Source organism: Micromonas commoda, chromosome 14 (assembly GCF_000090985.2).
Source record: "Micromonas commoda chromosome 14, complete sequence".
Classification (NCBI taxonomy): domain Eukaryota; kingdom Viridiplantae; phylum Chlorophyta; class Mamiellophyceae; order Mamiellales; family Mamiellaceae; genus Micromonas; species Micromonas commoda.
In genome coordinates, this window is record NC_013051.1 from 740,107 (window position 1) to 753,049 (window position 12,943).

General features: G+C 65.7%; 8 protein-coding genes across 8 annotated transcripts; 4 read left to right on the forward strand and 4 right to left on the reverse strand.

Moving 5' to 3' along the window:
- Window positions 1-69: 69 nt before the first annotated feature.
- Window positions 70-774, reverse strand: MICPUN_64232 (predicted protein; the record flags this gene model as incomplete). The annotated part of the gene is made up of 1 exon (XM_002506205.1): window positions 70-774. The coding sequence occupies one exon, from the start codon at window positions 772-774 to the stop codon at window positions 70-72; it is 705 nt and encodes a 234-aa protein (XP_002506251.1).
- Window positions 775-1,771: 997 nt separating this feature from the next.
- MICPUN_109509 (predicted protein) lies at window positions 1,772-3,046 on the forward strand. The gene has a single exon (XM_002505994.1). The coding sequence runs from the start codon at window positions 1,796-1,798 to the stop codon at window positions 2,789-2,791; it is 996 nt and encodes a 331-aa protein (XP_002506040.1). The 5' UTR covers window positions 1,772-1,795; the 3' UTR covers window positions 2,792-3,046.
- A 77-nt stretch (window positions 3,047-3,123) lies between these two features.
- On the reverse strand, window positions 3,124-5,262 carry MICPUN_104196 (predicted protein; the record flags this gene model as incomplete). Its single annotated transcript, XM_002506206.1, has 1 exon — window positions 3,124-5,262. One exon carries the CDS (start codon window positions 5,260-5,262, stop codon window positions 3,124-3,126), a length of 2,139 nt encoding a protein of 712 aa, XP_002506252.1.
- Window positions 5,263-5,994: 732 nt separating this feature from the next.
- On the forward strand, window positions 5,995-7,650 carry MICPUN_98347 (predicted protein; the record flags this gene model as incomplete). The annotated part of the gene is made up of 1 exon (XM_002505995.1): window positions 5,995-7,650. One exon carries the CDS (start codon window positions 5,995-5,997, stop codon window positions 7,648-7,650), a length of 1,656 nt encoding a protein of 551 aa, XP_002506041.1.
- Window positions 7,651-7,772: 122 nt separating this feature from the next.
- Window positions 7,773-9,413, reverse strand: MICPUN_64236 (predicted protein; the record flags this gene model as incomplete). Its single annotated transcript, XM_002506207.1, has 1 exon — window positions 7,773-9,413. The coding sequence occupies one exon, from the start codon at window positions 9,411-9,413 to the stop codon at window positions 7,773-7,775; it is 1,641 nt and encodes a 546-aa protein (XP_002506253.1).
- Window positions 9,414-9,780: 367 nt separating this feature from the next.
- MICPUN_64237 (predicted protein) lies at window positions 9,781-10,681 on the forward strand (the record flags this gene model as incomplete). Its single annotated transcript, XM_002505996.1, has 2 exons — window positions 9,781-9,849; window positions 10,097-10,681. 2 exons carry the CDS (start codon window positions 9,781-9,783, stop codon window positions 10,679-10,681), a joined length of 654 nt encoding a protein of 217 aa, XP_002506042.1.
- Window positions 10,682-11,104: 423 nt separating this feature from the next.
- Window positions 11,105-11,947, forward strand: MICPUN_71588 (predicted protein; the record flags this gene model as incomplete). The annotated part of the gene is made up of 2 exons (XM_002505997.1): window positions 11,105-11,380; window positions 11,426-11,947. Coding segments are annotated over 2 exons (798 nt in total), but the record flags the coding sequence as incomplete, so codon positions are not given.
- A 404-nt stretch (window positions 11,948-12,351) lies between these two features.
- On the reverse strand, window positions 12,352-12,783 carry MICPUN_76893 (predicted protein; the record flags this gene model as incomplete). Its single annotated transcript, XM_002506208.1, has 1 exon — window positions 12,352-12,783. A coding segment is annotated over one exon (432 nt), but the record flags the coding sequence as incomplete, so codon positions are not given.
- Window positions 12,784-12,943: the final 160 nt, after the last annotated feature.

The following is a 12,943-nucleotide window of genomic DNA, read 5'->3' on the forward strand; positions in this document are numbered from 1 at the left end:
AACTGTAAAATTAGCCAAAACTAGACATATTCGATTGACAACACCGACACTAGACATTCGACGACGCGACTATCGCCCCGTGAGCGCCCCGACCAGCACCCCCGCCCCCACAGTGAGCGCGGTGCCCACCAGCACCGGGTTATCGCCGCTCCAAAACTTGGGCGTCCGCCTCGCCTTGCGGATGACGTCTTCGAGCGATTCGTCTCCCACGTCTCTCGTCACCCCCTCCGTGTCCGAAAGCCTCGTCTTCGCCTTGACCACGTCCCCGTCCCCCCCGTCCTCGTCCCCGTCGTCCCTGAGTAAGAACCTGGTCTCCGGGTCCACCTTCGCCAGCCACTTCTGGTAGAAGAAGCGCTCCATCTTCCGACTGTCGTCGCCCTTGAGCTCCTCGAGGTAGTCGCGGAGCCTACCCGATCGTTTGTTCACCGCCAGGTTGACGCGCGCGCCGGGCACGAGAACGTACCACCAGTACGCCACCATGACCCCGGTGAACCCCAGCACCACCAGCTGGGACGTGAGCATGGACGTGTCCATGGGACTCGGGACGTAGTCGGCGCCGGTCAGCAGCGCGGTGTCCGGGTTGGACGCGCGCGTGGCGACCATGGGTTGGGCGCTCGGCGACGCGAGACCGAGGCGCGGGCGGGGCGCGACGGAGGACGAGGACGGCGGGCGCGGCGCGATGGCGGACGCGAGACCGCATCGGCGTGCGCGATGTGAGGGTCGATGGGCGACAGCGCCCACCGCGGGGATGCGGACAGCCACAGCCACAGGCATGGCTCAGGGAGGAGTGACGTGTAGGCACCAAACGACGTGCCGAAGCGATGGCGGAGACATGACGCGAGCGAATGTTTACCGTTGAGATTACTCCAGTTTTTGCAATTCCTCCAGCGGTACAGTCAGACGGCACCACCAGAGCGGACAAAATTGCAATTCCAGATTCCTGACTGTTTCTCATACGAAATCTCCCCGCGAATTGGCCACGATTCTGGCCATCCCGAACCAATTTTCGCTTTTTCAAAATATCGCGGGAGGGAGGAGAAACTTCTGTTGTTGACGCGCCTTCCCCATCTTCAAAGTATACGTCGCGCGCTCCGCACGCACGACCCACGGGTGACGCGAAAACGCCCCCCGCCCCCCTTCTGAAGTCGCATCGAACTTCTTCGCTCACCGCGCGTGCTCGCGCTCTCTCGATAAGCGCGGTCTCCGGAGCCAATTCCGAACCGCGGCCAACGCTTTTTTGAAGAAGCGGCTTTTTTTTTTGGTTTCCCGGCAAAAAAACCCGATGCTTGGCGCGTCGCTCGTCGGGCGCGCGCCGACCATCGCGCGACTCCGCGGGGCCGACACCGCCGGCGTTCGTTCCAAACATGCGATCGCCATCGTCCATCGCCGATCCGGCGCCCGCAGGAGCGTCGTGGTGACCGCCAGGAGGTCCGACTTTACGGTTCCCGAGCGAATGCTCTCGCTCGACGACGTGCAGGTGAGCGCTCTCCTCTCCCCGAAACGTGACCCGCCGACCGACCTCCCTCGACTCCCAACCGGCCGCGCTCGCGGCGCGAACCAGCGCACGACGTCGTTCCCGCGCCTTCACACCCTCGCCCCTCGATTGACCCCGTCCCTCCGCTCATCCGCGTCTCGCGCGCAGAACCCTCGCGCGTCGCCGGCTTCCTCCGAGGCCGCGGCAAACAACATCGTCGCCAAGCCCGCCGTTCCCAACACGGGCGTCGTTCAGTACACGCTCACGTTCAAGACGGGCGAGAAGCGCGGCGCCGGGCTCAGCTCGCGCGACGGTGACGTCATGGTCATCGCCGAGGACGGCCGAGGGTTCGTCCAGCGCGTCGACCGCTACCCCCAGATGGCGGTTCCGTGCGACGACGTCAACCCCGATACCGATTGCGAACCCATCGGCATCTACAGCGCCCCGCGGTTCGAACGTGGCGCGGAGGACACCGTGACGTTCGACGCGCCCGACCTCGGCCTCCCCGCCGCGATGTGGATCTCCCCCGAGGACGGGGGGATGTGGTACGTGGACGAGGTGGAGCTCCGATGCAGCGACGGCAGCGAGATGGCAATCGCTGCGGAGGAACGACGGAGGGGCGCCATCGTCTCCTACCCGTGCGACGACTGGGTCGGGGGAACCAACCCCGACGACGCCGCCCTGGAGCTCCGCCCCAACGGCTTCTTCAAGATGACCCCGGAGCAGCGAACGAAGATGCGCGAGGACGGTTTGCGGGAGTACGGCGAGCTCAAGTTTAAGATGTTGACGGCTACTGGCGTCGCCGTGGCGCTCGGCTGCCTCGCGACGGCTTCTCTGTCCGGCGACGGCGCCGAGCACGGCGCGGATCACCTCGAGCTCATGCGATCCTTCGCGTCCGGCGGCGGCGTCGGGCTGGTCTACCTCTACATGCTCACCAGGTCGGTCGACACCATCGGCCCGGGAGATTCCGCGAAGCCCTTCGGCCTCATGCTCCTGGACGCGATGACGGGCATCGCGTCGTCGGGTCCCGTTCGGTTGCTGTTGCTCGCGCTGATGGGGACGTGGGGCGCGAGGTACGTGGAGGCCTCGACTGGCGTGGGAGGACACCCCCACTACGGCGATTTCTTCGCCGCCGTCATCGGGTTCTTTTCGTACAAAGCCGGGGTTCTCGTCGCGGGATTTTCCGGCGTGGATTTTACCGCCATCGACGCCGACGTCGTAGTCGAGCCTGTGCCGGTTCGCATTGTGGAGCAGCCCAGGCGCGTGCCGGGGACCGCGGTGGACAGGCAGTTCAAGGGACGCCCGGGCGCGAGGTGAGCGTTCGTCGAGGTGGCGGACGATCCCCGTAACGGTCGCCGAAACGGTCGGTCGGGGGGCTTCGCCGTCTGCGACGACGGGCGGGCTCTCTCGGCGACGAGCCGAGCTGTATTCTTTCGCATCGCAAAAAGCTGTTCTTTGTATTTTCCCCGTGGAGCGCGGGCGCCGTCCCGGTTGTACCCTGAGTGATGACATGCCGTTTTGAAGCAAAAGAAGTTGTATTTCGCGCTTGTATTGTGCACGTATATTGATAGGAAACAACGACCGTCTCAACTCCTTTAAAAAACACGAGAGGGCGTAAAAATCAAATCGCCGACGACGCGAGCGAGTGCTCAGTACTCCTCGCCGAACGAATCCTTGGGCTTCCACATGCGAACCCTGTTCCTGTCCCGCTCCCCGCTCCCACTGGCGCCGCGGTCGTCGCCGCGGGAGTCCCACCCGCCTCGCTCCTCGCGCGAATCGAACCCGCGATCGCGATTGTCGAAACCGCCTCTGCCCCTGCCCCCACCTCTGCCCCTGCCCCCACCTCTGCCCCTGCCCATCGCCGCGCGTCCCCGCCTCTCCTGCTCTCTCGGGCCGTACCTCTCGTACGCGCGGCCGCGTTCGCCGCGGAAGGAGTCGCCTCGGGCCCCGTAACGGTCGCCGAAACGGTCGCCGCCAAAGTTATCGCCCACGCCGCCGTCGTTCTCGAGGTCGAGTCCGTCGAGGTCCGAGCCAAAGCCGCCCTTGGTTCGCGCTCTGCGTCCGTAATCGACGTCCCTGTCGCCCATTCCCGGTCGGTCGCCGCGACCGCGAGAACTTGGTCCGCGGCCGCGCGGGGATTCGAAACCGCGACCCCCGCGTCCGCCCCTCGACCGCCTGGTGTCCCAACCGTCGTCGCCGCCGTCGTAGAAACCGTCGCCCGCGTCCCGGAATCTGTTCGCTCGGCCCCTCGGGGCTCTGTCGCGACCGGCGCCGTAACGGTCGCCGTAACGGTCGCCGTACCCGCCGTACCCGTCGTCTCGCTCCATGCGCCCCCGGGGCCTGTACCCGTCGTCGTCGTCGTAATACCTCTCTTTGCGCGAGTCTCTTTGCGCGTAAGAGCCGCGGGCCCCGCGATTGTCGAAACCGCCTCGGCCGCCGCGGGATTCGAAGCCCCGACCTCCGCGTCCTCGCCCCCGTCCCCTACCGGCCGCCGCGCCCGGTCGGACGTACCGGTCCTCCTCGTACTCGCGCACGGGCGGCCGTCGCTCGCGTCGCTCCATCCACCTCGGTTCCTTCGCCGTAACGGTCGCCGTAACGGTCGCCGGTTCCGTCGTCTCCGGAAGCTTCTCGGTATCCGCGAGCGCGGAAATTCGCCTGAGCAGCGACTGCATCGCGGCTCGATCGGGCCTAAACTGCGGCGCGACGTCGTCGGCGAAGACGTGGACGAGCCGCGTGACGTCCGAGAACGTGCACTCGCCCATCGTGTCGCCGCCCCCCAACGCGGCGCACTGACCGGCGAAATACGACGCGTCCATGCCCAGTCGCGCCCTCAGCCGCTTCATGGCGTTGACAACTTTTCTCCCACCCGCGTTGCCTTGGTCCTTGCGCAGCGGGTGATCGGCGAGGACGTACAGCTCGCGTTCGGAGAGTCTGCGAAGTAGATCCTCCCTGTCGCGGCTGAACTCGAGCAGCAGGCGCTTCTTGTTTGCGTACGAGAGCTCGACGAGGTCGTCGTCGGATGAATCGTCCGTGTCCCATTCGCCCTTTTGTTTCGCGACGTGCGCAAACGGATCGGACAACTCGTCGTCCTCCCCGTCGGATTCCCCGTGCGATTCGCGGTCGTAGGATTTGGCGACGGCCCTGGCCCACTCGGGCGTGGACACGCTCGCGTCCACCGCCGCGCCCCCCGCCGCGCCCTCGGGCTCGATCCTGTACCCCTTCGCCATGAGCTTACCGAGCAGCGCGTCAAACTCGGGCCAAGCGCCGGCGGCGTCCCAAGGGAGGTCGTCGCCGGGGGCGGAGTAGGACCAGGCGGACGACGTCGAGCCGGCCGGGGCGTCGACGTCGTCGTCGTCGGCGATGATGTCGTCGACCGCGGCGTCGAACGCCGCTTCGTCCACGGGCAGCGCGACGTGCTCGAAGGGATCGTCGCTGAGATCTAGGTTGACGCGCTCGTCGTCGCCGCTCGACGCGTTTAGCGCCGTGCGCGCCGGTGCGGTGCATCGTAGGGATCTGAAACGCGGGGCGATGCCGGCGGCGAGGTGAGCGATGCGCCCGGAGGATGCCGCCGCGTCGCGGCGGGCGATGGCGCCGACGGCAGCCGCCGCTCGCACCGCCGTCCCGGGCGCGTCGGCGCTTCCCGCGACCGCCACGACACCGCCGCGCGCCTGGGGAAACGACGCGACGGCGCGCAGGGACGGCCGAGCGTGGGCGATGACGACGTTGCCGCCGTGTTGACGAGGTGCGCGAAGCGACATGCGCGCGACGGCGCGGATGCCTCCCGCCATGGCGCTCCACAGCACAGCCCCTGACATGCTATCCACCGCGACGAGCCCGGTGCCAGCAGCCCCTCAACCCGGCTCAGGCTAGGTTAATGGGATGAGCGGGCGGCCAGGACCTGGGCCGGACTCGCGCGCGGGTACGATCGCCTTCGACGGGACGTGATCGACCGTAAGGGGTCGCTCGATCGATGCGAGGTGCGGATTCGACCTTTGGGGTGCGGCGGAGTCCTCTTGTGGACGGCACCGGCGGTTGCCTTCCCCTGACGTGGATTGGCCCCTCCGCGCTTTTTGACGGCGTTTCGCTGACGATTTTTTTTCTTTTTTCCAACAGACGGGCGCGGCGGCCCGAGCCAATCGTCACACCAACCCGCAGACGCGCGGATCGGCCGAGGCTCGATCGCTCGCGAGCACCCGACCCCTTCCCAGGCGTCGGCCCAGCGCTCACCAGCGACAATCTCTTCTTGACCCCCGACTCCCGACCCCCAGTTGGCGGTCGCCTCGATTCCAAAAGCCGTCATCGCGATGTTCGCAGCGATGAGCGCCTCCCACGTTGCGCCGGTCCCCGTGACGCGCGCCGGGCGCCGGGGCCGATCCACCCGCGCTACCCGCGGTACCCCCGTCCGCGTGCGCGCGGGGCTCTTCGGCGGCAAGGCGAACGACGACCCCAACGCGGTGTGCGACGATGGGTTGCCCCGGAACGCCAAGGTTGGCATCCTGGGCGGCGGCCAACTCGGCCGCATGCTCGCCATCGCCGCGTCGCCGATGGGCGTCCAGCTCCACTGCCTCGACCCGTCCGATCCCGCCCCAGCCGCCGTCGCGTCCAAGCACACCTTGGGTTCCTATCAAAACCGCGACGACGTCATCGCCTTCGCCAAGGACTGCGACGTGGTCACCGTGGAGATCGAGCACATCGACACAAAGGCACTCAAGGAGCTCGAGGACATGGGCATCGACGTACAGCCCACGAGCCGCACGCTGTCTATCATCCAGGACAAGTACGCGCAGAAGGAACACTTCGCCAAGGCCGGCGTCCCCCTCGGCGACTTCAAATCGGTCGCCGACGAGGCTGAGCTCCAAGCCGTCGCGGATGATTTTGGATTCCCGCTCATGATCAAATCGCGTCGCATGGCTTACGATGGCAAGGGCAACGCGGTGGCCAAGACGTCGGGCGATCTGTCCGACGCCGTAGCCAAGCTGGGCGGCTACGATAAGGGCCTGTACTGCGAGAAGTGGGTCCCGTTCGTCAGGGAGCTGGCCGTCATGGTCGTCCGGAGCAAGTCCGGCGAGGTCAGGGCGTATCCGGTGACAGAGACTGTTCACGCGAACAACATCTGCGACGTCACCACGACCCCGGCGAACATCCCCGCGTCCGTCGCGAAGGAGGCGACGATCGCTGCGAAAGCTGCGGTGGCGTCGCTGGAGGGCGCGGGCATGTTCGGGGTCGAGATGTTCCACCTCGAGGACGGGCGGATCCTTTTGAACGAGATTGCCCCTCGGCCGCACAACAGCGGACACTACACCATCGAGGCTTGCGCGTGCTGCCAGTACCAGAACACCCTCCGCGCCATCATGGGCTGGCCCTTGGGCGACACGGACATGCGCGTGGGTGGCGCGGTGATGAAGAACATTCTCGGCGACGGCGAGGGGGACGCGGCGATGAGGCGAATGCACGACGTCATGGGCGCCGCCCTAAAGGTTCCGGGCGCTAACATGCACTGGTACGGAAAGGAGGCGTCTAAGGCTGGCCGCAAGATGGGTCACCTCACCGTGACCGGAAAGCACCCCACGGAGGCCACCGCGCGACTCGAGCAGGTCCTCACCATCGCCAGCGGCGAGCCCGACGCCAAACCCGACCTTCCCCCGCTGGTCGGCATCATCATGGGTTCCGACTCTGATCTCCCCACGATGGCGGCTGCGGCTGAGACGCTCGAGTCCTTCGGCGTGGGCGTCGAGGTGACCGTGGTCAGCGCGCACAGGACCCCCGAGCGCATGTTCGAGTACGCCCGGTCCGCCGCGTCACGAGGGCTGCGATGCATCATCGCCGGAGCCGGCGGCGCGGCGCATCTCCCCGGGATGGTCGCCTCCATGACCCCGCTACCCGTCATCGGCGTTCCCGTCCCGCTCAAGCACCTCGACGGCGTGGACTCCGTGCACAGCATCCTGCAGATGCCCAAGGGCGTGCCCGTGGCCACGGTAGCGATCGGTAACTCGACGAACGCGGGGTTACTCGCGGCGAGGATCGTCGGCGCGTATCAGCCGGAGGTTTTGGTTCAGATGGAGGAGTACCAGGCGGACATGAAGACGGTGGTGACGGACAAGGCTGAGAAGATGGAGACGAAGGGGTGGAAGGAGTACCTCGGGGGCATGAAGGGCAAGCCCGAGAGCATGAAGTGATCTCGACGTGTACAGTTTCCGGACGCCCCGCGTAGCTGGCGACCGGAGGTGACTCTGTTACCTTCGCATGTGATAACTTTACTCGCAATTTGGTTTCGATTTTAAACAACCGAGTCACGCCGTCACGGGTCGGCGACGGACATGCGACCGACGGCCGCCGCCGCCGCCGCCGCCGCCTCCTCCTCCTCCTCACTTTCCTCCGCCAACCCGTGAAACTGCGCAGTGTGATACGGCGTGGACGACTCGCTCTCCGCCGCGGGCTTGGGCTCGGGCGTCACCGCGCCCGGGAAGATGGACGCCAAACTGGGCTTAGCCTTGCTCTTCTTCTTCTGCACCTCCTCGCCCACAACCTCGAAGTTTTTGTACGTGTACCCGATAAAGTCCAGGTCCTTCCTGCTCGCGGCGGCGTTCGCCCTCTGCTTCTTCGCGAAGGCGTCGTCCTCGTCGAATTGCTCAAAGTTTTGCGTGTCGAGCTCGCCGTTCACCTCGGGCTGATACGGTGCGTGCATGGCGTACAACTTATCCCACTGAATTCCGTAGAAGAACGGGTGCGATTTGATCTCGGACACGCCCGCGGTGCCCAGCCTCTGGTTCACGTCGCACAGAAGACGCTCGATGAGGTCTCTGGCCTCGGGAGAGAGGGTCACCTCGGCGGGAAAACGGAGGTGGTGCCGCCAGTGCACAATTTTCCGGCAGGTGGTCATCGGCTCGTCGCTGTAAAACGGGGGATATCCCACCAGCATCTCGTACATGATGGCGCCCACGCTCCACCAGTCGCACTCGAGCCCGTACCCTTTCTTCAGCAGCACCTCCGGCGCTATGTAATCGGGCGTGCCCACGGTGCTGTACGCGAGCCTCCTTCGGTTCTCGTGCCAGTGCCGGAGCTGCGCCTGCCGCCGCGCCGGGTCCGCGACGGTACCCTCCGCCTCCTCGTTCTCCGGGGTCGGGGTGCCGTCCTCCTCGGCAATCTCCGGAAGCGTGTCCAGAAGTCTCTGGTCCACAGGTTTACACAGGCCAAAGTCGCTCAGTTTCATGTGCCCGTCCTTGTCCAGCAGGAGGTTGTCGGGTTTGATGTCTCGGTGGATAAAGTTGGCCGAGTGGACAGTTTCCAGCGCCAGCACCGTCTGCGCGATGTAGAACCTCGTCTCGTCCTCCGTCAGGGTATCCCTCCGCATCAGCAGCGTCATCATGTCCCCACCCGGAAGGTACTCCATCACCAGGTAGAGAAACTCGTCGTCCTGGAACGAGTAGTAGAGCTTCACCACCGCCTCGTCGTGAACTTCCGCCAGGAGGTTACGCTCAGCCTTGACGTGGTCCACCTGACCGCGGCGGACCATCTCCGTCTTTTTGAGCTTCTTCATGGCGTAGATCTGCCCGTTCGACCTGTCGCGCACGAGCCGCACCTCGCCGAAAGCGCCGCGGCCGATGATGGTGAGCGGCTCAAAGTCATCCGCGGTGAGCTTGGCGCGCTTCAACCGGGTGTACTTGCGCTCCTGCTCGTCCAGCTCCTGCAGGAGCTCCTGCTTGGCTTCCACGGGTAGCTCCTCGTCTCCGGCGACCGCCGCGCGTCGCTCCATGCGCTGCTGTAAGGACCTCTGCTGGTTGCGGTAGAGGTTCTCGATGTACGCCTTGGCGGCATCCACGCGCTTCTGGGTCTCGGGCGTGGGGGGCTCTACGCCCGCGCCCGGCGCGCCGCCGGCGGGAGGGGGTCTGGTGGCTCCTCCCATCTTACCGAGCCAACCCGTTCCGCCCGGGCTGCTCATCTAGGTGTCGATGCGGCTACGTTCGTGCGGGTGTGTGGGTGGTGTGTGGGGTCCAAACGCGTGGTTGGGGATTGGGGGTGCCAAAAGCGTATCCGATACGGGGGCCCTCGAAGGCGGGACCGGGTTGCCGTGACGGACGCCTCCGTCTCCCGAATCGATCGATCTCGCGTCGATGCGCGGGCGATCCAGACCGAAGGTTGCGGGATGCGACGTCGCTCGGGCGACTGAACGTCCGGTCCACGGTGTGGTGGGGGTCAACGCCGTGTCCCTTCGGAATATTTTTGACGGCACGGCACCCGTGTGAAAAGAAGGCTGGAGTTTCAAACTTTGCGCGACAGTTGAGGGGCGCCCGCGGGTGTGGGCGGGGATGGACCCCGACGTGCTGGTATCGCACCTGGACGACTTCCGCGACGTGCTCATCAAGATCAACGATGATGTGAGTGCCGACGAACCCCGCGCATCCCCCGTTCCCCGGCGCTGACCCGCACCGAATCGGGCACCCCCACCTCCCCGCTCTTCTCGGAGATCCCCCCCATGCTCCTCTCGGAAAGGGCGCCGGGCGATCGACCGACGCGCGTCCCCGCGTATCCCGGCTCCACTGCCCGTCCCGCGCTCACGTTCCTCGTCCATCCTCGGGAGACGTCGTCGAACCCGCGCTGAACCCCTCGCCCCGTCCGACGCAGCTGTCGCACGCCAAGTCCCAGTTTGAACGTCTGAAACGGATGGACGTGGACGAGCAGGCGGCGTTTGTCGACGAACACACCCGCGGCCTGGACGCGACGATGGCCGCGATGGACGCCCTGGCGGACGACGCGTGCGCACACTTTCGTAGGGGCCACGCGGACGCCGCGACGGGCCTGGAGGAGACCGAGCACGCGCTGCGCAGGCAGGCTTCCGAGGTTAGCGTCGCGTTGCTGTCGCAGGATGGCGACCTCAAACAAACGCGAACCGCGCTGGACAATCTGCGTGAGTTCACTCGCGCGGAGTTGAGGCACCAGCGCGAGGTCAGCGAGTGGACCGTCCGCGCCGCGCACGATTTCCTGGAGGACCTGCGGGAGGATAAGAGGAAGGTGGCGGCGGAGACGGTGGGGCGGGTGGGGCGGTGGCACGCGGGCGCTCGGACGCGGCGGTTGGCGCGTCACCGGGAGACGTTTGGAGCGCTCTCCGCGCACATCGAGCGGAGCGCGGAGACGCAAGGGGCGAAGACGCTGGAGCTGCGTGAGGTGATCGACAGGGCGGACAGGCGGCTGGGTATCAGACGCCGGTGATTGAGGAGGTGCATAGCGACGTAGCCACGCAATCGACGCGGTAGCCAAAACGCATCCGATAAAAGTGAAGATCCGAGAAACTGAAAGTCGGCGCCCCGCGAGTGATTTGCCCTTACGACCCTCCCGTGACGGGGAGGGGCACAAAGGTGGGCGCGGAATAGGGTCGCAGAGATGGAATGTCGCGCGATGGCATCGCTTCATGCGACCGCCTCGACGTCCGCGGCTCCCCGCGCGCCTCGTCTCGACGTGCGATGCATGGCCCGCAAGCCCACGCGGCTGAGCCAGAACAAGAAGAATGCAAAGTTGCGGGACAACGCGGAGAAGGCGCGGCGGACCAAGCTTCGCCGCGAGCTGAACTCGCGATCCACCGCCCCGGGCGAGCTCACGCCGCAGCAGCGCGTGGATGCGGCGGATCACGAGGCCAGGCGGTGGCTCGGGCAGCACTTCCTCATCGACCACTCCGTCATCCTCGACGCCCTCGACGCGGCGGCGGTGACGGACGGCGACAGGATCCTGGAGATCGGCCCGGGCACCGGGAACCTCACCGTGGAGCTGGTCAAAGCCGGCGCCGTGATCACCGCGGTGGAGAAGGACAGGAACCTCGCGGATAAACTCAGGACGCAATACGACGGCGACGACGCCGTCACCGTGCACGAGGCCGACTTCCTCAAGTGGAACGTGGCGAGGGAATTCGAGCACGTCACGGCTAAAGTCGCCGAGCTCAACGCGATCGGTGCCGACGAGCGGGGCGTCTACCCCGGGGACGCGCACCGCGCCAAGGTGGTGGCCAACATCCCGTACAACATCACCACGGACATCCTGAAGACGTTGCTGCCGATGGGCGACACCTTCGGGGACATGGTGTTCATGTTCCAGGAGGAGGTTGCGCGGCGGCTGATTCGGCAAGATTCCGGCGCGAGCGACTACCGCCCAATGTCCGTGCGCGTCCACTACTACTCCGAACCCTACTACATCAGGCCGGTCACCGCGTCGTGCTTCGACCCGCCCCCGAACGTCGAGTCCTGTCTCGTGGGGTTCAGGCCCAAACCCAGGCGGGAGCTGCCGGCGCTGCGGGGCACGGAGAAGCAGTTCTTCTCATTCGTCCAGGCGTGTTTCGCGCAGAAGAGGAAGATGCTCAAGAACAACCTGCGCGCGGTGTGCGACGACGAGGTCATCGCCGCGGCGCTCGAGGACCTCGGCCGGGACGAGAAGACCCGCGCGCAGCAGCTGACGATGGACGAGTACGTCCGCCTCTTCAACTTTGTTCGCATGAAGGGGGCTGGGCAAAGGGAGTCAGAGTCGAATCGGATCGAATCGGCGAATCCAAAGGAATCCAAGAGCGTCCGCGAGAGGCGAGCGAGGGTGGAGAGGGCTACGTCCAGGCTCGTGGCCCAGGCGGTGGGCCGCGACGTTTCAGACGAAGACGACGACGACGAAGAGGGCATCATCGAGGTCTGACGGTCCCTTTTTTAGGTTCTTTCTTTGATGGTACTCATCCAACTGTAGCGTCACATCGACCCCTTGAGCGCGGCGAGTCTAGCCTTCACCTCGGGGTCCATCTCGTCGGCGTCCTTGCCCGCCGCCTTCGCCGCCGCCTTCTTCTTCATCACCTTCTCCTGAATCTCCGCCGTGATGGGCGTGTTCCACCAGATGGGCCCGCCGTTCTGCCCGTCGCCGCTGACGCAGGAGATGCACCCGGTCTTGACGTTTGGCGTGAGCTGCTGCTGGGGCGCCCTCGACGCCATCGGAACCCTGCAGATGGACGCAGTGCCAAAGTTGGTGTCGCCCTTCTGGATGGAGAGGAGCGAGCACAGGTTCTCGTACCCGGGCTTGCGCCACTTGGAGATGAGCGCCTGGTCCGCGACCTTCTCCCTGCAGAGGTAATCGTACAGCTCGTCGCCCATGACCTTGCGCTTGTATCGGAGGTCCCAGATGAAGCGATTCTTCTCCCAGTGGATTCGGTGGATGCGCCAGGTGAGCTCGTTCTTCCGTTTGCCCTCGTGTTCTTCGGCCACCGCGTCCTTCATCTGCTGCTCGAAGTCCTCGATGGACTCTTCGATGAGATCCCAGCCCTCGGGCGGGCGCTTGCGCTTGAGCCTCCGCCTGAACGACATACCTCCTCCTCTGCCGCTCGCTACTCGGCTCTAAATTGACTCGATCTAGGGTTTCCGCGGCCTTTGTCCCGGGTTTGCGCGCGTGAATCGAGCGGATTCGAGCCCAGACTACAAACCGAGCGTGAGATACCCGGGTCTTCGAGCGATG

Coding starts and splice junctions, on each gene's coding strand:
- MICPUN_109509 (XM_002505994.1), top strand. CDS start 1,796: ATGGTCATCGCCGAGGACGGCCGAGGGTTCGTCCAGCGCGTCGACCGC.